The following is a 24,696-nucleotide window of genomic DNA, read 5'->3' as shown; positions in this document are numbered from 1 at the left end:
CGAGACTGGCCTCGACTGGGTTCAGCATTTCGACAACCATACAAAATCGCGGACAAAAGGCGTATATCGGATGTTAGTGCTCGATGGGCACGGCAGTCATCGATCCCCTGAATTCGAGGGCTATTGCAAAGATCACAATATTATTCCACTTTACCTGCCTGCTCATTCATCTCATTTAACCCAGCCACTTGATGTCGGAGTGTTTAACGTCCTTAAGCGGGCGTACGGTCAAAAAATTAACGACTTTATCCGGGCCCACATCACTAACATCAGCAAAGTCGACTTCTTTTTGGCTTTTGCAGCGGCTTACAAAAAGTCAATGACAAAAGAAAATATGGCCGGGGGTTTTCGAGGGGCGGGAATTATCCCCCATAGCCCGGAAATGGTCATATCTAAGCTGGATGTTAGGCTACGGACGCCGTCACCTAAAGAGCTTGATTTTTCCAGCACCGAAACCTGGGTCTCTCAAACACCGCACAACCCGACAGAAGCCGTTAATCAATCTACCCTTGTTAAAAGTCGAATCAACTGTCATCAGGGAAGCTCGCCAACGCCTATTTTTAATGCTGTAAAGCAGCTAGCAAAAGGGTTGGAGTCGATTGCTCATCGAACCACACTTTTGGAAGCGGAGAACCACAGCCTTCGGAAGGCCAACGAAGCGCTTAGCAAGCGGCGCAGGGCTCAAAAAACACGTATCCGCGAAGGAGGGTCATTTACCATACAAGAGGGTCAGAATTTGCTTCAATCAAATGGTGCCGATGGTCTAATATACGAAAAGAAAGATGAAAATGGGGAGGGGAGTAGTGCGCAGCCGGCGACTAAACGACGTTGCGGCAACTGCGGTAAACCTGGACATAATGCACGCACCTGTCAGGAGGATGCAGAAATGTCTGATGTACATATATCCGATTGCATTGAGGTAAATTGAACAACGCTGGCGTTGCAATTGAAATTGGAAGTAGTATTGTGCAGGAAAAGTGTCCGGGGTCCTGATATGTCCGGGGTCCTGATGAACCACGTTAAAATTTAATTATTATTAAACAATTTTAAAATCGAGTTTATTTATATAATAATAAACGTATTTTATATAATCCATATTCCAAATATAATTTTCCTGGTTTTACTAAATTAATAAAATTACTTTTTTTAATTTATTATAATTTCAAAAAATTACCGAAATTATTTTTTTGGCAATTACGTGCCGTCACGTAATTCCCTTTTTTAGGTAATCTTTTTTCCGCCGGTCGGTAATTTTTTTTGGATAAGTGCCGCGAGGATGGGTGTGACCCCACCTGGCCTCTCTGGTAACGGCCCAATTGTCTGGTCGTAACATGCAGGTTGAATTTTGTATAAATCATCTACACAAGAACCGCCACTGGGCCTTTTGCACCACCTAGCCGAAATCGCAGGAGCCCAGTAGCTACTGCTGATTGTCTACATATATTGATTTCTGCAAAGAGGGCAATGCGGCGGTCCTGCAGCAAATCTATCGCCAGTGCTTCTTGAGACGGAGCAAAAGTCCTGGTGATCGCATAGAGTCAGTTACCTGTAGCCAAACGGATGTGAGGTACTGCCACGGTCAGTACATGCATTTATCATAATTAAAAGCCGTGCCAGAACTCCCAGGATACTCACTCACTACAAAATCTTTCTTGAAGGAAGCAACCACTACGATGCAGCTGACAAGTTTGTTGTTCACAGTCGCAATGAGTGGGAACGATCGCATTTTTTACAACGTCGGACGTGCAGAGTACGTGAACACAAGTCACCATTACTAACTAGCTAAGGTAGTACTCCGTTGAATCATCTCAGTGCAATTCACGTAGGCAATATTCTCGAAATTCCAGGGGATGCAGACACGAGATCGGACAGAGGAGGCATGTGCCAGTCACGTTTCAATGCACGTGATCTAGAACATGGAGCACATTCAACCAACTGAGTCGTAATTAGATGGCAAGAGACCTTGCAACGTAGCCAAGTTTCCACGTTACAATATTCGCAGTAATCGTGGTGATTGTCAACAGGCACAGTAAGTACTATGACTATGTAGTTTTCATGGAATATTTCCATGGAATATTCATCGGTCGCCAAACTGTCCATATACCGAACTTGTTATAGCAAAAGAACCCTTGGTCATGTTATCGCAAGTCAAAGGCAATACTGCATAATTCTGCTCGAAATTGCACAATCACCCAGCAAGTAGCTCTGTCTTCAGCTGCCCCGTTTGATCAACGCGATATCCGCTTGTCCACCTGGTCTTCCCTACTTGTTAGGGAAAATACTGGGCCGGGCGGGGTTCTGATCGCTCAGGCCTCGTCCAATTTATCAAGTCTCGCCATGTTGCATCGACAAGTGCGTGTGTTCAAGGCTCTACTATGTGATTGTTCATGCAAGGAAAAGAGGGGACAGGCTCCTCCCCCGCCATAGTAACAGCATGGCATCTTTCTATAGTCTGTCGAGGCTGGAGCGTGCCCCACACCGCTCTACTCGGTGGTCCGGGGCAGGAGGGAAGCGACAGGCCATGGTTAGGTCCGCAAAAGTCTATCCCACTGCTGGTGCAGCAAGGTTTCGTGTTGAAAGAATCACGTCTTTTTGGGGGAAAAATATCCGGTGCCAGATCCAATTTGCCCATTAACCCGAGGCCTGGAAATCGCATCGGTGGACCGACTCTTGCGCGATTGCAAAGGCTGGCTAGCGAGCGGCTTTGCTTTCCTGTTCCGCTTGTCTCCACCGCAAGGCGACACACGGGGGTATGGTAACAAGTGTCATGCAAAGTTAAAAGTTGCAAACAAGCAGCGCCAAAGGATCACGTGACTGATTCAACGAACGAACGGTCTGCGTCGTGCGTGAAAGAATAGCTTTTATGCAACAGGTTACACGCATTGTCAGATTCGGGCACATCAATACGGTGGACATCCTGGTGGAGTTGCTGGATAAGTCCCTGAACGTGTTTGCGCAGTGTTGCTACTGGGTGGAGTCAGCCGGTCACATAGCCAAAGGACCGCTCGATAGTCAACCCCAAAAAAGCTTGGAATAAAGAACGTGCCCTCTCCACTGTGGGCATACCCGGCATTATCGGATCGCATCAACCATCTGTTATTTCTTTCTTTTTAATCATGGGATGACCGTCATGTCTTTTGTCTTCTTTCAGCCCTGTCACTTGTCCTCCATCAATCAAGTGGCAGTTTCGATGCAACATGAAGCTGCCACATCTCTTGCTAGTCTTGGCTCTGGCGACGCTGTGTCTAGCGCAGGCAACTGACGTGCAGCTGCCTGCATGTGCGGTAAGAAATGTCTTTTTTTTTTTGTCTTTTTTTTCTCTTCTGGCCCCCAAGATCTCAGCTGACGACAAACAGACTACATGTAGCATCAAGGCCTTGGCCAAGTCGGCCTGCGCCACACAGCCACTAACCTCGATGCGCGAGTGCATGTGCACCGACGCCGACTTCATGACAGAATCGACGGCCTGCGTCAAGGTCAACTGCACCGTCAAGGAAGGGCTGGTGGCCCTGCGAGCATCCAAGCTGATGTGCGGCGAGACCCCGCGCGACGAGGGCTGGTATTACCGCATAATAGTCTTGGTCTTTTCGCCCATCGCCTGCGTCCTCGCCGCCATCCGCGTGCTGTCCAAAGCCTTCGTCATGGGCTGGAATCAACTGGGACTCGACGACCTTTGCATAACCATCGTGATCGTTACCGGCATTATACCAGCCACAATCGTTACTTTGAACGGCACTATCCCCAATGGCCTCGGCGTCGACATTTGGGCCGTTCCCGTCGATCACATATACCAGTTTTTGAAGTTCCATTTCATTGTTACCATAATATTTTTTTTCCAAGTCGGCATGCTTAAGTTAGCGCTGCTTTTCTTTCTCATTCGCATCTTCCTCGACAGGACCGTCAAACGACTTTTGTGGGCCACCGTGGCCGTTGTTAGCACATTTACCACCATCACCACGTTGACGATGGCTTTGCAATGCTACCCGAGAACCGAGGCTTTTTGGATGTCCTGGGATGGCTCGCCCGAATACCAAGGAGAATGCAAAATAGACGTCACGGCCCTCAGTTTGTCCAACGCTTCGTTTAGCGTCATAGCGGACATTTGGATGCTAGCCATTCCGCTGTGGAAATTGAGAAAGCTGCAGCTGCAAAAGAAGAAGAAGCTGAGCGTCGCCGCCATGTTTGCCATGGGCACATTGTAGGTTTTTGGTTCTTGGGCCTCTCCCTAGCTCCTGCACCGCTAACAGAACACAGCTCCACCATCATCAGCTGCTACCGAATCCACATCCTATCCCACGGCCGAAACAGCCACGACAACTTCACCTACACGGAGCTGCCCATCTCGCTCTGGTCGGTCGTCGAGCTGATGGTGGGCGTCATCTGCGCCTGCATGCCGGCCATGCGGCTGGTGTCGGTGCAAATCTTCCACAAGGTGTCGCACACCATCACGCAGTCGGCGAGCCGCAAGTCGCAGGGGCCCACCTCGGCCCGCGACAAGATGGTGCTGAGCGACCGCGACCCCGAGGACGGGCTGGGCGGCGCCGTGCCGCTGGCCATGCAGAACCTGTACCCCGGCATGGCGGCCGCCTACCGCCTCCAGGACGAGCTGTCCAAGCCGCCGCCGACCGCGCCCAGAAACGTCGTCACCAGGGAGGAGGTGCGCTCGGTCCGCACGACGCGGGACGCCTTTGCCGCGTCCAAGGGCCTGGACGACGACCAGGTCAGCCTCGTCGACGTGCGGGGCGTCAAGCATGTGATGCCCGGGCGGTCGAGGACGGGTTCCGCGCCCGCCGGTAATTATTCAGCAAAGCACAGGGGTTCGTGGATATAATGCAACCGATTTGGCCGGAATGGTGGGGGGATAACTGGGAGAGGGAGGACGCCCGTGGGCAGCGTTGCTGCTCGCGCTGGACCTCGGTTGGATCGGCATCCACAGGCTAGCTGCATTTTGAGAAAGAGGAACAGAACTGTTGTCGCTTGCAGAGTCAGGACAAGCGGGTCAATCGCATCTCGACGTTGCGATGCTCCGCAAAGATCAAACGGTCGGAAGTGGATCTCTTTTTATTAAGCATTGAGCGCAATCATTCGTTTTCTTGCATACCCCTGAAGTTGGCGTTGTGGAGTTCTATGGGATTTTGTTGTATTTAATTGCATTTTTTTTTCTATTTTCTACAAGTCTTTGTAACTTTAAGACACGATGCAGACTAGCGCGCGAATCTCGTATATCAAAATAATAGCTTGATATTCGGTGCGGCTGTTTTCAACCGACTTCTTTTTAAGGAATGAATGCCTTGCCTTATCCGGACGCACCCGAGCCCAACCGAGATGAAGTTGGCTGCCCAGCGGTGAGAAAGCTGGGGTTGATCGGATCGGCGGCTGGTCTTTCTTAGCTAGGTCGGTGCTTATCCACGTGCTCCGCAGATACCAGAAGTAGGAATAGATGAGGCATGGGTGCAAACCCACTTCTGACTCGGTACCACGACAAGAATACTGAATATAGCAACCTGCTGGCTGCCCTTGCCGTCAAATGCCAGGCAATCACACGTGGTAGTGTGGCAGTTGGGGTCTGCTCGAGATCGGTCTGATTTACCGGGGTGGCCTGCCAAGTCGGGAGAGATAAGCGTACATTGGAAGGTTGCAGTTTGACAGCCGGCGTCATGCTGCAGGTTGGTAAGCATCGGAGCGTGGTATCGATGGTGCACTTCGTGTTGTTAAAAACAGCCCTTGCGAATGAGTCTAGGGTACTAAATTTGGCTTACTTTGTACAATTGCGACTACCCTTCTTGGGAAGGTCCTTTGGGAAGACACATGAATGTTTCAACCACATGGATCAGTTGGCCTTGGTGCACCTGGAAGGCCACTTCGTAAGGACGAACGAGGTACCCTGCCAATAACAGCCAGGGTAATAATAGCAGTAGTCCATGTAATAGTAATAGTCTGAAGCCTGCAGCTTAATACATCGGCTGGATCGTGAATTATCTACAGAGGCTAACTACAATACGATGCGTTCCGACCCACGGGCGCGGAATGCCTATACAAACGAGGCCTGCAATTCCGGGGTTCGGGCTATTCAGCCAAGCCGCACTTACGAAAACCGGTGAACAACACGACGCTTACCAACAAACCGGTGAACACAGGGGGTAGCTTTTTAATATTACCCCAGTTAAGCCGCAGTCCCATTTTATTACCATGTAGGCACGTGCGGCTCAAGCGCCATGTATTGTTGATCCCTTCCCACGTGCGTAACCTGCAGGCCAAACTGCTGCTGGTACGACATAACGTTCGTCTAATATAGCTCCGACGGTCCCAAACGTGTCTTGATGGCGTGTGAACTCGATCCTTCGATATATTAGCGTTATTAACCCAAAGGGTGTCAATGTGTCATTTACGCGGTTCCGGTTACGGGGTTAATTCCGCACCCGCCATAACGGACTGCTAGCCCAGTCTGAGAACTTTAATCGGGATGCTAAATTTAGCCTTTGCGACAGAGTGGCTGGCATTATGCGGTAAACGTTGCAATGCTGATTCCAGATATCGATGCCGGGACGCAAAGCCGGATAGACGAGGTATACAAAGTGGAAAAGCAAGCAAACTATGTTGAGGCTGATAAAACAATCACGTTGCTGTTTGGGCCTTTTCCGAAAATGTTCAAAAGAGTGGTCTTGCTGTCGATCCACTGTACGAGATACCCGCATATTAAGAACCTTTTTAGCAGTCGATTCTAGCATTGAGAGAAGACGATTTAGCGTCAACTAACGGAATCTGGAACTTAATGCCATGAAATGATGAACGCAGCTAGAAAATCGACATGAGGGCTACCGTACTGTCGGGGAATCAGACTTTTCCACCAGTTTCTAGATCAAATCTTGAAGAACATGACAGGAGCTTATTTCCAGCATGGTTGAAAAGAAAAAAAATCTCAACCATCAAATTAAAGGATGATCTCAAAAGTCACTAACTTCCCGCTGTGGCAATAAAAGTAAATGTACATACCATGGACGCGCAACAGGTTTTAGGGAGTGTAGTCAATGGACCAGGGTGGACGTGCACACAGAAAACACAAAGACTTTGCACCCCAGGCGACACATACTGGGTCTTTCCGTGTCATGTACAATGCTCCACCATTTCATGCCACTCTCCTGATCAACAACATATGCAGAGAAACGGGTCTTGGAGCTCAAAGTGGCAACTGGCAAGGTTTAGACCACAAAAAGCTTTCAGTAGGGCTGCGCTCTGATCTGTCTACTTATTAGATGAAATCTCGGAGTGGTCAGCATATATTCATGTCTTCACCCCACCTAGAGCTGCTCCCTCTGGGGTTCCTGTCCTTCTGTTCCGATAGTATGGCCCTTTACGCATGCGTCTTTGATAATGTACTCCAGACTGTGGCGGTCGGTTTTCATGTTCGTGTAACAAAGCCAGAGGAATCCCTAATTCATCAACTTAGTCGAAGCAAACTTGCGGTATGAGATGCATTGTCAAAACATGGGCCTTGTGGGCATGTCAACCTTCACAGCAAGATGCAAGACGAAGGCCCAGAAGACTTGTACAACAAATAGCTCCTCATTCATATGATGCTTCTGAAAGTGAGGGTAGCCCAGAGAATAAACCATTCTGTCTTTTAAAATAAAAAGAGGTGAATGCCTAGATAAGTGTGGACACTTGATCAATGATTTTCAAGAATGATTGACCACAAGACCAATATGTTACGACCAGACAGTTGGGCCGGTACCAGAAAGGCCAGGTGGGGTCACACCCCTCCTGACGACAATCAACCAAGGATGGTACCGACCGACAGAAAGAGGATTACATATGGAAAGGGTCACGTGACCGCACGTGACCAGAGGAGGGTGCTATAACTGATAGGTGCCAAGAATCACATAGCACCCATAGCAAATGATAGAAATGATATGACCGCTCACCAACATATCCGACATAGCAAACATATCACTACCAGGGACAACGGACTATATAAAGCACGCTCATTACCGTGTAGATAGATTCGATTCTAGGATTGCTTAGCAGCAATCAAACTCTAGTTAACCTCAATACTTACTTGAGAACGATCATAACTTCACCCCCCAGTCATTGAGAACCCCAGTTACCCAGTCAGACGCTCAGTTGCTTCAACCCACTGTACTTTACCATAAGAACAGGTTACCCGATACCTTGATCGTAACATTTTGATTGCTCCTGTTCAGTACTTTGCCTTGAAGCATACCGAGCAGTATCCGACAACATGTCTTCCCAGACGTCTAAAAACAACACTCCCAGCACCCCGGCTACAAGCAGCAAGGCGGCCCAGAAAGCCCCTGCTCGGCCCAAGGACGATAGCGACAGTGATGACGAGGAAGACCAGCTCCGTAGGCAGGTTGCTCAGACCAACCAGGAGCTCCACGAACAGACGCTCCGCGCAACCCAACTCCAAGAGGAACTCCAGGCTCTCCGAGCCAGTGCTAACGTTACCTCAACCCCTCTTGATGGGCGCGAGAGATTTAAACTTAACCCCCCAGCCACATTCGATGGTACACCTGGACAACTTAAAGGGTACCTTGTACAGGTACGCACCTACCAAACATTCCATCTGGAAACTTTCCGCAGTGAAACAGAAAAGGTGGTACACGCGGCCACTTTCCTCCGAGGACGAGCCTTGTTTTGGTTCGAGCCTCTGTTGCAGGAATGGCTTGATGTACCCCCCGAAGAACGACGCCAAAAAGTCACCGACATTTTCTCAACCTTCGCAGGGTATGAACGCACCCTCCGTTCCTTGTTCCAGGAACCCGATGAGAAACGACAGACCGAACGAAACTTGGCCAACCTACGACAAACCAAGTCAGCCTCCGTTTACGCAGCCGAGTTCAGAAGGCTAGCAACAAGGCTGGACATGACTGAAGAAACCAAGATCCTCCAGTTCTACCAGGGACTGAAGTTAGAAATAAAAAACGAAATATCCAAGCTCGACCGACCCGAGGATTTCCTCGAGTACGTCGAACTTGCCATCAAACTTGACAACCGGATTTACGAACGCCGACAGGAAAAACAAGGCGGACAGCGAGTGTTCGTCACCTCAACTCGACAAACCAACACGGGACGCAAGTACCAACACCCCCAACCCACATACCACAGAAACAATGGTGGATGGCAGCAGCCCCGTCACATGGCGCCCCAGACCTACAGTACAGCTTATGGTACCCACAGTGGACCCATGGACCTCAGTGCCACACAACACAAGAAGCCCCGTAAAGACCCCAAGAGTGGCAAGTGTTTCAAGTGCGACAAGACAGGGCACATCGCCAGAAACTGCCCGAGAAACCAGGAAGATATCCCTGATTTTAGGGGCAAGACCGAAAAACCACGAGGACTTAATGCCACCAATCACCAGCAACTACGGCCTGACCAACACAGCACGATGAGCTGGACCACCTGCTACGATAACAATTGTATGGTACACAACAGCTCCAAAAACGACGCAGGATGGTACCCACAAAAGCCCCGAGGCACTCGAACCCTAGCAGTAGGAAACCGAGTACCCCTAGGAACAGGACAACCAACGAAGTTACACCGACAAGAAACCCAACTACCCGAACTCACGGATTCGGATGCCTCCGGAGAATCGGATGAGGAACTTTTGGGACAAACCCACCACATTAGAACAACCAATTAACGTTAGTCCTTAACACAAGAATTAAGCGAGGATTCAAAAGAAAAGTCCAGCGAGGAAGAGACCATGCCCTCGAGCCAGTATAACGCAGCAAGGGAAAACAACCCCTACATATACGAAAATAAGCACATCGACTTACACCGAAACGACCAATCAGTACAGTTTCCCGGATTGCCATTTCAGGCACAAACCCGACATTCTACAGGACCAGTCAACGCAACTTTTGGAGACCACCCGACCTTGGACACCAAACACCCTCAACACGCAGAGATCTTTTGGGCAGAATGCTTCCGAGACAACTGTGGATTCCACTTAAGCAGGAAGATAGTCCACAACTTTTTCCCACGACGACGCAAAGCAACAGGCATTCACGAAGTATATACCACAACCGACCTACCAAATTGGGAAATTAAGATAAGACTCAACACTGAGCCAGCCGTAATCTTCACGCCTAACGACAACTACCCCATGGCGTGTTGCAACCAGAAACAGTTCCCATGGTATAAGTGCACCCGAAGCGTATACAGAGTACATATGCTAGCCAAATCACAGGCCTGGCACGAACAGAAATCACGGCAACCAGGACCTGCACCAATGACCAGAATTGTGTGGAACCCCAACGTACGAGATAACGAGATAACCACGAACGCACGCAAGACACCCGTGCCAGCGAAACACCCATTTGACCTAGTCGAAACAAGAAGTAGCCACACACCCAGGGACAAGAAAAACAAGGACCCACGACGCGAGTCCAGCAAGTTAAAAAACTAAGATAGCCAGACGGCACAGGGCACCGAACGGCGACAATAGGAACGAAATAAAAAACCCTGAACGCTATACAAGACACCATAGCAGCACATGAACACATATTTCTCGACATACGACTCGATGGCAGACCCATACGAGCACTCCTCGACAATGGAGCACAAGGCAACTACATCTCACCAAGGGTCGTAGCGAAACGACGGATACCTTGGCAGCAAAAAAAGGAACCATACCAGTTGCAGACCGTGGAAAGAGAGGTAGTTTCATACGGGAACGGCACCATCGAAACAAAGACCGTACACCTCTGGATGGAGAGCTATGGACGAAAGGAACAAATCACCTTAGACATTACGGAGATAGGGGACAAAAACGTGATATTAGGAATCCCCTGGCTCAGAAGGAGCAACCCCCGGATAGATTGGACAACCGGCCAAGTCCAATGGGAAGAGCCGTTAGCCTCTGAAGGAAAACCCAAGAAAAGAATTTCACGCAACGAGCGTAGGGCATAGGAGCGAAATCAACAAAAAATTATGGCGCTATTGAGGAAAAGCGAGCCACGCCTGGAGCCAACATCGGAAGGATCGCGACTATCCATGAGCGAAGAACGATCGAACCTTACCACATTAATCGACAACATCCCGGCCGAATACCGGATATATGAACGACTATTCAGCCCCGAACTCGAAACAGGACTACCCGAGCATAGTCCGTTCGACCACGAGATACCATTGAAAGAAGGAACACAGCCCAAGTTCCACAAAATATACGGCTTGAACCCGACACAAATGGAGGCACTAGACGAGTACCTCGCAAAAAACCTCAAGAAAGGTTACATCAAACCATCGACATTACCAGCAGGATACCCAATCCTCTTCGTACCAAAGAAAAACGGAAAATTACGACTATGCGTGGACTACAGACAATTAAACGACATCACCATAAAAAATTGCTACCCACTCCCACTAATAGGAGAACTCCGAGACATGCTCTACCAAGTACAATGGTTTACGACACTAGACCTCAAAGGAGCATACAATTTGATCCGCATAAAGGAAGGCGAAGAATGGAAAACCGCGTTTCGCACCAGACGAGGACATTATAAGTACCTAATAATGCCCTTCGGTCTTACCAACGCCCCAGCAACCTTCCAAACCATGATTAACCACGTTCTCAGGGAATGCCTAGACATTTTCGTCGTTGTCTACCTGGACGACATCCTTGTCTTTTCCAAGACGTTGGAAGAATACAAGCAACACGTTCACACAGTTTTATAAAAGCTGCAAAACGCTAAACTCTTAATTGAGCCCGAGAAGTGTCTTTTTCACAGCAAGCAAATCAATTTCCTAGGATACATTATCGCTCCTGGAGAAATTAGGATGGAGAAATCGAAAATCCAAGCAATAAAGGAATGGCCTCAACCACAGAACGTAAAAGACGTTCGGGCATTCCTCGGATTCGTGAACTTTTACAGAAGGTTCATCAAGGGATACGGCGCGATTGCCACCCCATTGACCAACATGACCAAAAAAGACTTAGAATTCCAGTGGACGGAACAGACACAACAGGCCTTTGAACAGCTACGAGACGCAGTAGCCAGAGAACCAATCCTCAAGATACCAGACCCAACGAAACCTTTTAAAGTCGAGACCGACGCATCGGACTATGCGATCGGAGGACAACTTAGTCAGCGAGACGAAGAAGGACGGTTGCATCCTTGCGCCTTCTTTTCACAAAAACTACATGGACCAGAACTCAATTACCAGATTTACGACAAAGAGCTTATGGCCATCATTCGAGCATTTGAAGAATGGAAACCACAATTATCCGGAACTAAACACGAAGTGTTAGTTTATACGGACCACAAGAACCTGACCCATTTCACCACCAGTAAAGTGTTGAACAAACGGCAAATCAGATGGTTAGAATTCCTGTCAGAATTCCATTTCAGGATCATTTACCGAAAAGGGACGGAAAACGGCAGGGCCGACGCCCTTAGCCGAAGACCAGATTACGAGAATATAGTGCCAGAGGAAACACGGGTTATCCTTACCACAGACGGAAACGGAAACCTTTTACCAGCACACCGGAACCTTATGATAACAAATACGGTAACCACACCAGAAGAAATACGGAAGATCCACGGAAACAAAGCCCACGGACACCAAGGAATTTCCAAGACATGGAAACGGCTAAAACAGCATCACAACTTCAAAGGAACACGACAAGAAGTACGAGAAGCCATTAAGGACTGCGAACTTTGTGCCAAGAGCAAGTCCGCAAGACATAGGCCTTACGGACTCCTACAACCCTTACCAGCCCCCAGCAAGGCATGGCAGACCATTACAATGGACTTCATCGTCAAGTTACCTCCTTCGGAAGAACCACTCACTAAGACCAAGTAGTAGTAGTAGTAGTAGTAGTATTATTTAACGCCGGGCTCGGCCCGGCTCATTAGCCGGCCGTTAGCAACCTCCCGAGGGGTATCTCGGCGCGCTTTCTATTTTCTCTATTTACACAGCGGAAAACAAGGGCATAGAAGCGAATCGAGCCTGACCGGGTTCGTGCCCGGTCCTGCTTACAGGTTTGTTCACTGACGCGACCCCGTGCCTTCAGGCGCACGGAGGATTCGTCTGACGGCAGTTGACGGCTCTTCATCGAGAGGGGCCTGTGTCCAAACAGCGGAGCTGTCGGTCGTTTGTAGCCATGGAGACGAAGTTCCCAACAAGTGTGGGCTCGACGGCACAGGCGGGTGGTTGTTGTCGATAGCCAGCCGGGTTATCCTTGCCACGGGTAAGCGGGGGAGGAGGTGGAGGGAGCAGGATTCGAACCTACGTTACTCAAGCACTAAGACCAAGTACGACAGCATACTGGTTATAGTGGACAAGCTCACCAAATACGCCTACTTCCTACCATACAAAGAAAGCAGCAACGCCGAAGAAATCGCCTACACATTCCTACGAGTGATTGTCAGCAATCACGGACTTCCAGAAAACATTATCACAGACAGAGACAAGCTCTTTACATCAAGATTTTGGAAATCCCTGATGGAACAGCTAGGAACAGACCACAAGCTATCCACAGCATTCCACCCACAGACGGACGGACAAACAAAACGAGCCAACCAAACACTGGAACAATATCTAAGATGTTATGTGAACCACAAACAAGACAATTGGGTACGATTGTTACCCACAGCACAATTCGCCTATAACAGCTCAGAGAACGAAAGTACCAAGACAACCCCGTTTTACGCCAACTATGGATTTAACCCTACAGCGTACGGAGAACCAAGAACTACAACTACGGCACCGCGAGCCGACAAACAAGCGAGCGAGCTACGACAGTTACACAAAGAACTCCAGCAGGAACTAGAGTTCGTACGAGAAAGAATGATGAAATACGCCAACCAGCATCGGATGAAGGGACCATCCTTTAAAGAGGGAAATAGCGTCTATCTCATTCGACGCAACATTAAAACACAACGACCTAACAGCAAGCTCGATTTTAAGAAGTTTGGACCTTTTAAAATCAGCAAGAAAATTAGCGACACCAACTACAGACTGTCATTACCAGACACCATGAAAATTTACCCCACATTTCACGTATTACTACTGGAACCGGCACCACACGGCACTAGCACACAAGAAACGATCGAGATCGACGCAGAACAAACCTACGACGTTAAACGAATACTCGACCACAGACGAAACCACGGCAAAACAGAGTACCTTGTTAAATGGGAAAATTATGGGCATGAAGAAAACATTTGGGAACCCCTTAACCACCTCCAGGATTGCCAGGAACCGCTCCGCCAATATTATTAGGAGTTGGATCTGCGAGCAAGTCAGCCAAGAAAAAGAGGACGACCTAAGAAAGCACCACCTACCATTCCCAGAAGTTAAAGACCGACCGGGACTCGAAACCATACCACCAGACGAACCTATGGAGGAACTATCAATATGCAACATAAAGCAGGAAACACCAGGAAACGACTTACCAACGGAATGTTGCGCAAGAACATTTATCTCATCCAACAACGAAGGATTCAGAGGACCCATCGGGAAGGTCGAATCCCAGACAAAATTGGAATCCGGAAGAAACGACTCCAGGGACACTTCAGGAAGGACCTCGGCTGATCGCCGTCGCTCCTCCTGCTCTGCCTCCTCACGCTCCACCCGATCCAATTCCTCCAGATTGTCAATACCACGACGAACCGCCCGCATCATCTTCTCAAACCACATTTTCTTTTGACTTCTGAGACGCAAGAGCTTTTGACGCTCAGCCGCCAACTCTTGCTCCCGCTCCAACAAACGCAACTCTTGAGCCTCGACGTCGGCATCCAGCTTGGAGTGTTGGGCTGCCAGACGGTGAAGCTGCTCCCGCGAGATACCCATCACATCACATCGCGAGCGACCGAGGCGGACGCACTCGACACAACGTGAGGAATCGCGAGGCGACACAGCGCATTTCGCAATCCCTTGCGACTCGCAAGCAGAACAAGAAGGCATTTCGACCGCTGAAGAAAGAAGCACAGAAAGCAAATCGTCGCGACGAGCGGTGGAAAAGCGACCGCGAAATTTGTTAACTCGACTAGACATGGCGCAAAGCAGTTAGCAAAGAAGGAATAGAACCAGAAGACAAGGATCAGGGGAGTACAGACTATTTAAAGGCCAAAGGGACTTGGCCAAAGGAGAGGAGACCTGATGTTACGACCAGACAGTTGGGCCGGTACCAGAAAGGCCAGGTGGGGTCACACCCCTCCTGACGACAATTAACCAAGGATGGTACCGACCGACAGAAAGAGGATTACATATGGAAAGGGTCACGTGACCGCACGTGACCAGAGGAGGGTGCTATAACTGATAGGTGCCAAGAATCACATAGCACCCATAGCAAATGATAGAAATGATATGACCGCTCACCAACATATCCGACATAGCAAACATATCACTACCAGGGACAACGGACTATATAAAGCACGCTCATTACCGTGTAGATAGATTCGATTCTAGGATTGCTTAGCAGCAATCAAACTCTAGTTAACCTCAATACTTACTTGAGAACGATCATAACTTCACCCCCAGTCATTGAGAACCCCAGTTACCCAGTCAGACGCTCAGTTGCTTCAACCCACTGTACTTTACCCTAAGAACAGGCTACCCCGATACCTTGATCGTAACACAATAGTCTTCAACTAAGCGGGCATCGTCACGCAATCAGCAGACATCCCAAGTTCGCTTCATCCACTGATCAATTAACGCTCGAGTGAGCGGCGACGTCGCTGGGATTTAGGCCCAAATCGTCGAGGGTGACAATGTCAGCACATCACGGAACTTGGTTACACGGACCATCCATTCGACCGTCTTGTCCGAAACTTGGGGCATGAGCGGCCTTTTGCAGAAAAGTCTCCCCGAAGCGGCTTGTAAGATTTTGACGGATTACATTCCGGTAGGCGGTGCTTTTGCCAACACGTCTGTTGTTGGCTGCTCAGGTTCCGCCGTCTTACATTTCGGTCGCTTATATTTTCCTTTGCCAAGATCACTTGCGTTTTCGTTCTGCTCGTGACTCTCAACTGCGCTACTCTTCTGCGCTGGGCATAATATACGGCGACGGCGGTGACGCGTGCTTATGCCAGGTACAAGGTTGGAGTAGATTCTGCACAATATATATAGACAGCTTCAGTCCTGCAGCAACGACTACCGACGAGAAAGTATGACTAGACCAGCCAGAGGCATTCACGGCAACTGCAACTGCTCCCGAATATCCCAACAGCCCGCGGACGACTGAGTGATTAACAATGAGGCCTAGTTACGCAGCCCTCCCCTGCCTGGCAATCGCTGCCGCAAATCCCGAGGTCTTTGACTATGTCATTGTTGGCGGCGGCACCGCCGGACTAGTGGTGGCGAACCGGCTTTCAGAAAATCCAAACGTACGGGGTGGCGGTCATTGAGCCCGGCGGCGACGAGCGGAACAACCCCAACGTGACTCTCGTCACTAGCTATCTCAACATGTCTGCGTTTGACACCCCAATCGACTGGGCTTATGAGACCGTGCCCCAGGTCGGAATAAACGGCGAGCCGCAGATTTATCACCAGGGCAAGGCGATTGGAGGAACCAGCGCCATCAACGGTACGTACCTCTGTTTGCTGCACCCGTCAACTTTTACTGTCCCTCTTGAATTTAAATGGCAATCTAAAGTGTGTTTCTACCAGCCATGGCATACATACGTAGCAACAAGGCCGACATTGACGCCTGGGAAAAGCTGGGCAACCCTGGCTGGAACTGGGACAATTTATATCCCTACTCCCTGGCTGCCGAGAACTTTAGCATCCCCGGCCCGGGCTTGCAGGCATCGGGCGTGACCTTTGACCCAGCTTTCCACGGCGTGTCGGGCCCCATCCGCACCGGCTGGGGAAACGACTTTTCCAACCTGACCCTCACGCCGCGGCTGCGCGACGCATGGCGGGAGCTCGGGCTCCCCTCGAACCTCGACACGGGTGGCGGCGACAACCACGGCGTCTCGACGAACCCGCTCACCGCCCAGGCGGGCCCGCCAGACATCCGCTGGGATGCGGCCCGGGGATATTGGTACCCCGTGGAGGACAGGCCGAACCTGACGATCATCAAAGGCACGGTTTGGCGGCTGGTTTGGAGGGGTGGCGACGCGGCCAGCGGGAAAGGGGCCGTCAGCGCCAGCGGCGTCGAGTACCTGGATCAGGACGGACAGGTTGCTGTTCTTGCGGCTACCAAGGAGGTGGTTGTTGCGGCCGGTTCACTTAGAACCCCGCTCGTTTTGGAGAGCTCCGGCGTTGGCAATCCAGGGTACGTTTTGGCCTCGTTGGGGGAGGAAATATTCGGAAACGATTATCAATAAAACTAACGAGCAAGGGGCAGAATCTTGGAGAACCTGGGGATACCCGTCGTGGTTGATCTTCCAGGCGTCGGTGAAAATCTCCAGGAACAGGGAAACAACCGCGTCGTCTACAGCACCACTCCAGAAGCTGCGGGCATCGGCATATCGCAAACCTGGGCCAGCCCGGCCGACATATTCGGCAGCGACCTCGCCGACGTCGCCAGCCGCACCCGCGATGAACTGCCCCGCTGGGCCGACCAGATCGTCTCGGCGTCGGCCGCCACCGGCGCGCTGCTGAACAGGACTGCCGTCGAGGCGGTTCTGCGGGCGCAGCACCAGCTGGTCTTTGGAGGCGCTGCGGCAGAGGGGAACGCCTCCACGCTGACGGAATTCGTCACGCAGAGCCTGGGAACGGGGGTACTGATCGTGTCGCACTGGACGCTCTTCCCCTTTTCGCGCGGCAGCGTCCACCTCGCCTCGGCCGACGCGGCCAGGATCGACGAGCCCAGGATCGACCCGCGGCTGAACCTGGTCGAATTCGACATTAGGGCCCAGACCCAGGCCGCCAGACTGGGTGCGCAGCTGGCAAAGACTGGTTCGTTGAGCGGGCTCGTGGCAGGGCGCGTGCAGCCGAGCCCAGAAGTGCTGCCGGAGGACGCGACGGACGACCAGTGGAGAGACTATATCAGAACCACCTGTGAGCTCACCTTGGCCTTCTTCCCCTTTCCAGTTCCAAGAGTCGTCAAACCAATCATCAGGGATAGTGGCGGCTGGCTAATCTATTGGAAACGCGAATAGCTGGAATCGCTTACCACAACATCGGCACCGCGTCCATGATGTCCAGAGATCTCGGCGGCGTTGTGGACCCAGAGCTCAAGGTCTACGGGACGGCCAACGTACGCGTGGTCGACATGTCTATTATCCCCATGCAGCTTACCGGACACCCCATCGCCATGCTATATGCCGTTGCGGAGCGCGCGGCGGATATTATTAAACAGTCGCCGCTTTATCAACAGCCACGTGATTTGGAATCTTTATAAGTTTATGGTGTAACAAGCGATATTCCCGTAGGGACTTTTCTCAGGGCAGCCTAGAATGATAAAAATGTCAGCTTTTATACCAGTAAAAGCATCGTATACTATGCAGACCTGGCGGTTTGCATAAAGAAATATATTACGACTTTAAGCAGCCGCGCGTTTACAAGGATTCCCTGTCGAGACACCGCGCTTGGTACTATGTACAAAGCTTGTCAATCGCAGTTGAAATATATAACAAATCAACCTCGGTGGCTGTGTTACATGTTCTAATCATATCCGTTAGCTACAAGGCTAGGGTCGTTGGCGCCCCGCACCCTAGCCGTGCAAAACAACCAACTGTTGTCTTATTACCGTTGGTAGCAAGTTTTCAATATTTTTCAATATAATTTCCAGCACCCGCACCTAAGAGCGAACTCATATTAACCGCGTTCATTCACCTAGCCAATAGTCACTGCTCAAATCTTCCAGCTAATTCCGGATGAATTTTGCTAGTGACAGCTTTAATCGCTTTCTTCATGGTGGGATGCGTCTCCAGAGCTTCTATGACAGTTTCCACCAGGACAATGCCATAACGTTGCGTACCCCCTGTTCGGCACCACCCCTGTTCGGCACCCAAAAATAACAACACTTTTATTTTTATCCTCCAACTTCTATTATAAATATCTCGATGAATCTGTCACTTTTGGATTTACTTTTTTCTGATTTTAATTCTCCATTTTCCAATGAAGCAATATACTGAAAAACAGCTTATATCTGCAATTAACGACGTCAATAATGGCAATCCAATTGCAAAAACCTCCCGAAAATGGGGAATACCTAGGTCTACACTTCAAAGTCGACTTAAAGGTTCTCAACCTTATAAAAAAGCACAAAGCCCTTTTCAAAGGCTTTCCACGGAACAGGAAAAGCATTTGGCTGATTGGGTACTTACCCAAACAGCTTTAGGGCTTCCGCCAACGCATCAAGAATTACGCTTTTTTGCCGAACGAATTCTTCAAGCCGCCGGAGAGACAAAAGGCCTTGGAAAACGTTGGATAACTCGTTTTTTGGCTCGTTATCCAATCCTTAAAACCCAAAGGCCCCGTCGAATAGATAACGCCCGGGTTAATGGCGCTACTACGGAGGTAATTAAATCTTGGTGGCTTTATATTACGAACCCGGTTATTAACGCTATTAAACGGGAAAACCGTTGGAATATGGACGAAACCGGTATAATGGAAGGCAAAGGATCTAATGGCCTAGTATTAGGGCTTAACGGGATCCGGCCGTTGCAACGAAAAGAGCCCGGAACGCGTGGTTGGACGACTATAATCGAATGTATATCGGCTACGGGCGTTGCCCTCCCTCCCCTCGTTATATTTAAGGGAAAAAACGTACAACAACAATGGTTTCCCACGGATTTAAGCCCTTTCGATAATTGGCAATTTCATGCAACCGAAAACGGGTGGACAAATAACCAAACGGCTATCGAATGGTTAAAAAAGGTGTTTATTCCGTATACCCAACCTTTAACCCCTGAAAAGCGGTTATTAGTTTTGGATGGCCATGGATCACATATAACGGACGAATTTATGCTTCTTTGCTTGCAAAATAATATTCAACTCCTATATTTACCCCCTCATTCGTCACACGTTCTTCAACCATTGGATCTATCGGTTTTTGGGCCGTTAAAAGAAGCTTATCGACGTCAACTTGGATTTGTTAGCCAATTTTGCTGTTCAACAGTTATTGGAAAACGAAATTTCCTACTTTGTTATCGACAAGCCAGATTAAAAGCATTTATAGCAAAAACCATTCAATCTGGTTGGCGTACAACGGGGTTATGGCCGGTAAACTTGGTTAAACCACTTTTAAGCCCTTTTTTGTTAGAAAATAGCAACGCCAACGTTATAAAAGATAAAAACAACGGTTTGCAAAGGGATAAAACACCGGAAAGCCCAGCCCAAAAAATTAACGACCCGTCTTTACTTATTTGGAAAACCCCTAAAACGACCCGAGATATCCGACTTCAACTGCAAAAACTTTCCCAATCCAACAAAACCAACGCTACTTCACGTCTTTTATTTGCAAAAGTCCAAAAAAGCTTCGAAGCCAAAGATACCCTTTTGGCTAGCGCCCAGCAAAAAATCAGCTTATTGGAAGCACAACTGGAGGCAATACGGCCGGTTAAAAGGAGGAGGGTGGTTCCGGATCCAAACGAGCTTTTGGTTAACAAACAGAACATTATTGGATTGCAGGAAAATGATATAGAAAATTTGGAACCTTTAGCTGATGAAGAAGAGGTTAATGAACCGGAGAAGCGTGAAAACGATTGTATTTTTGTCCGTTGATAATTTTATATTTAAATCAGTTTATAAAAGTAGGCATTTCGTTGTTAGATTTTCAGGGTGCCGAACAGGGGGGGGTGCCGAACAGGGGGTACGCAACGTTAATAGCCACCGGGAGGCTGGAAACAATTGCCGCCTGAACAGCCAGAACCAAACCAGTCCCCAACCAAGAGCGAGGTTGAATAGCAGGATTTTTGCAGCACAGTACATTTACTTGCCCGATATACAAACTGCCGATACACTGGTGTATATATTAATATTTCATCTTAATTTGATTACAAATCTTTCGTAGCATTATTAAGCCAGAATAATTGAACAAAACCCTACATACCTCGACGACTAAACTACCAAACTGCTGGTTTTTCTGCGTCTCTAACTGGGGAGAGTTATCAGAATAACAAAAAGTGGAAATCACAACCTTGGCCCTGTTACACTCCCATGCTACACCCGCGGAAAAGCAGCACCCGCGTACTATCCAGAAAATCTACAACCGCAGTATATGCCAACATCCCCGGCTATTTCCAATCATTGCTCCTCCAAGACGCCACGCACTTCCCCATCAGCCCGCTCCCGATAACATCAAACCCCTGACGAATAGCCCGACTCCTCCCCCCAGTCTTCTCCGTCTCAAACACCAGCCCGCTCCGCCCAGGCTTGTCATTGTCGTACTTGCCCGCGAAGAAATCCAAGAGCTTGACGGTCGGGTGCTTGCCGACCGCCTCGTCAGCCTCGGCGGCCGCTCGCAGCCGCGCCACCCACTCGCGCTGCCCGACCTCTTCAAACTTCAGCCCGCAGTCCGGCCGCCGCAGCGCAGGCAGCAGCTCGTCCGCCCACGAAAAGGTCCGCGGGTTGAGGACGTGGTACACCACGTGGGCTCCGTCCTCCGCCTCCTCCGCCGCGTCCCCAAACGGCCGCTCCACCCCGCTCAGCTCGACCACCGCCCGCGCGCACACGTCGACGGGGATCCAGCTCGGCCTCTCGTCCAGCCTCGGCAGCGCCCCCATCGTCTCGGCAGCCCTCAGCATGAGCGGGATCGCCTCGGTGGCATTCCACCGCCCTTGCCTGCTGTCGCCCACCACCTGCCCCGTCCTGAGCACCCGGAACGCCACCCCGCCACCCTCGGCCGCCCGCCGCACCAAGTGCTCCGCCACCCATTTCGACTGCGCATATCCGATGCCCTGCGCGTGGCGGGGGTCCGCGACGTACCGCTCCGCGATGCGCGCGGGCAGCGGCGTTCCGCTGGCGGCCGACACGGACGAGATGAACGCGAAGCGGGCGGGCTGGCGGAAGGGGACCGACAGGGCGAGCTTGAGGAGGTTTTGCACGCCGGCAATGTGCGTCGCTGCAAACGATGACACGCCCAGGTTGAAGTTGACGGCCCAGGCCGAGTGAATCACCCCCGTCAGCGTGGAGCGCAGGCCGGATAACACGGCCGGGGCAAGGCCTAGGTCGGGACGGGATAGGTCGGATGGTAGGGCGATGACTTTGGACGAGAGGGCGGGCGTGATGCAGTCGCCCAGCCCGCGGTCCGAAAGGGAGGAAAAGACGCGGGCCGTGGCGGCTGCTGCGTCGGGGGCGCGGACTAGGCAGTATACGTGGCGGACGTGGGGGAAGGGAAGGAGCTGGGCGAGGATGTGTGCGCCTAGAGAGCCCGTGGCGCCGGTGAGGAGGATGGTGTCGGCTTGTGGGGTTTTGGTGCCGGGCAAAAAGGGATCGAAGTTGCCGTACTTTGCGACCAGGTCATACATGAATGTGGAAAGGTCGTCGGGGGCTGTGGTGGGTGACGTGTGGCGAGTGGCGCGGGATGCCACGAACAGGTGCTCGGCCAACTGGTTGATGGTCGGGTGCTCAAAGACGACGTTCTGCCCCAGGACAGCGCCGCCGAGATCGAGTTGGCGCATCATGTGGCTCCGTGCCATGATTGCCTGCAGGCTGTCTATTCCGGCACTGAAAAAGTCCGTGTCGAGCTGCAGCGTTTTGAAGCCCATGCGTTCTCGGAAGAGGGCAGTCAGGTAGCTCTTGTATCCTTGGACATCCGTCTTTTGCCGGGTACCGTTTTTGCCTGCTGGGCCAAGCGACCCGCCTTCAAACCGTGTGTACACGGCGTCAATCAAATCCGCAAACCGCTTGTACGACGCCGCGCGGATTATGGTCCCCTTGTCCGTCCGGGGGTAGTTAGCATCCGCCTCGAGCACCTCGACCATGTCCCTGTCGATCTGCGCAAACTTCTCGGCGTTGTGGTTGGCCAGCTGCACACTAGGCCATATGGCATCCAGGTACCGCTCCCGCGTCCACCCGCTCGGCACCTTGTCGCTCTTGACGACCAGCAAGCCTGGAAAAGCCCTCCCGACGCCAAAGATCAGACACTGATGCACGAGCTCGCTCTGCGATATGGTGCCCTCCATGGGGATGGGCAGGACCTTTTCGCCGTTGACGAGGGTGAGACGGTCGTCGAGGCGGCCGACGGGCTTCCACGCGTCGGGGATGGTCGGGTGCTTCACAAAGATGTCGCGCGTGCGGTATGAGTTGGGTGGGGAGTCGCTGTTGGACATGACTTTGGTCTCGAGTCCGTCGAGCACCACGCACTCGTACTGGCCGTCCCCGAGCGGATCCATGTGGATGAACTGCCTTGTGTTGGGCAGAGGCCGCACGTAGTTCCAGGCCTTGTCGCCGGGCGGGCGCGTCGACATCATCAGCTGGCCCATCTCGGTCTGTCCATAGTGCGAGACGAAGTTGACGCCCTTTTCCACCAGCAGGTCTCCCAGGTCGTCTGGGCAGCCGGCGCCGGCGTAGACGACCATCTTGCAGCGGGCCAGGGCGGCGAGGCCCTCGGGGGTCTCGGAGAGGATCTTGAGGACGTAGGGGACGCAGTTGAAGGTCTCGGGCTTGATGTGGTCGAGGCCCTCGACCAGACTGGCGCTCGTCATGGGGATGGAGGCGTTGTACAGTGCCATGCACTTGCCGGCCACGATGGACCGGAAGGTGTTGGCCAGCCCGCTGTTGTGGAAAAGTGGCAGCGTCACAAACGCCCGCATGCCGCTGCCGAGGGCGTAGTTGCCCAAGCATGCTCGGTGGGACTGGAAGATGGGTTTTGGTAGCCCCGTGCTGCCTGACGAGTGCACGATGAATGCGACGGCGTTTGCTTGGTCTTGGATTTCCGTCTGCTTTTGGAACTGCTTTCCCGTGGACTCGCGTGAGTATATGGACTTTTCCACAATATCCCACGTTTCAAGGTCGCGCCCTTCCCGGATGGCTTTGACCGTGTTGTCGACGAATTTTGGTGTGGTCAGCATGCGTGTACAATCGGTCTTGTCTAGCAGTGAAGCATACGCCTCGACTGCTAACCTTGTCGACAGGAAAAGCACCCCGAAGCCCATGCGCGTGAGAGCGAGCATGGAGATGGCATAGTCGAGATCTGAAGGGCCCAATAGAGCCACCACCTCGCTCTTGGTGCTTTTTCTGTGCTGATATCCATATGGTGTCAGTGTCGATTGCATTCAGCGACAGGAAAATTGCCTTCAGCGACAGTAAGAAATACCTTGGGGTTGAGACCAAGTCTACTCAATTCCTTGGCCGCCTCGTCGGCGTAGGCGTCGAGGTCGCGCGCCGTGTACTCGACCCAGTCGGCGCATCTTGCGCGGGAGTTGGGATATGTAATGAGCGGAGTGTCTGGGATGGTGGCTGCACGATCTCTGATCAGGTCATCCACCGTTGTGAAATGGTCTGTGTTGTGCGCGCCATTTCTTTGTGACATTTTATCTGATGAATTTTGTGGTGTTTGTCTTGTGGGCTCATTTACTGGTTTTTCGGTGAAGCACCATTGATCGTGGTTGTGGCAGGATGATGCCGTTTGCAGCTTTGCTGGCCGACAGGAACTGACGGCAGGTACAGTTTAGGCAGGAACCAGACACTGCATATAAAGCATATGCAAAGATTGACAAACTTTGTCAAAGGTTCGGACACATGTCAATCCAGTAATGATCCCAACGGTCTCGGATGGTATTGACATTTGTACCATGATTCCTCTGAAGTTTTTTGCTAAGCCGGCGGTCA

The 24,696-nt window shown here is 51.0% G+C and overlaps 2 protein-coding genes across 2 annotated transcripts; one reads left to right on the top strand and one right to left on the bottom strand.

Annotated features, from left to right (window-relative positions):
• Nucleotides 1-8,074: 8,074 nt before the first annotated feature.
• MGG_16972 (uncharacterized protein) lies at nucleotides 8,075-9,664 on the top strand (the record flags this gene model as incomplete). Its single annotated transcript, XM_003713142.1, has 1 exon — nucleotides 8,075-9,664. The coding sequence occupies exon 1, from the start codon at nucleotides 8,240-8,242 to the stop codon at nucleotides 9,662-9,664; it is 1,425 nt and encodes a 474-aa protein (XP_003713190.1). The 5' UTR covers nucleotides 8,075-8,239.
• Nucleotides 9,665-21,158: 11,494 nt separating this feature from the next.
• Nucleotides 21,159-24,397, bottom strand: MGG_16971 (uncharacterized protein; the record flags this gene model as incomplete). Its single annotated transcript, XM_003713141.1, has 2 exons — nucleotides 21,159-24,107; nucleotides 24,182-24,397. The coding sequence occupies 2 exons, from the start codon at nucleotides 24,395-24,397 to the stop codon at nucleotides 21,159-21,161; spliced, it is 3,165 nt and encodes a 1,054-aa protein (XP_003713189.1).
• Between the last annotated feature and the right edge of the window lie 299 nt (nucleotides 24,398-24,696).

The sequence above is a fragment of the Pyricularia oryzae genome, chromosome 3 (genome assembly GCF_000002495.2).
Source record: "Pyricularia oryzae 70-15 chromosome 3, whole genome shotgun sequence".
Classification (NCBI taxonomy): domain Eukaryota; kingdom Fungi; phylum Ascomycota; class Sordariomycetes; order Magnaporthales; family Pyriculariaceae; genus Pyricularia; species Pyricularia oryzae.
Note: the sequence above shows the minus strand (reverse complement) of the source record. Positions and strands in the feature narration are given on the sequence as shown.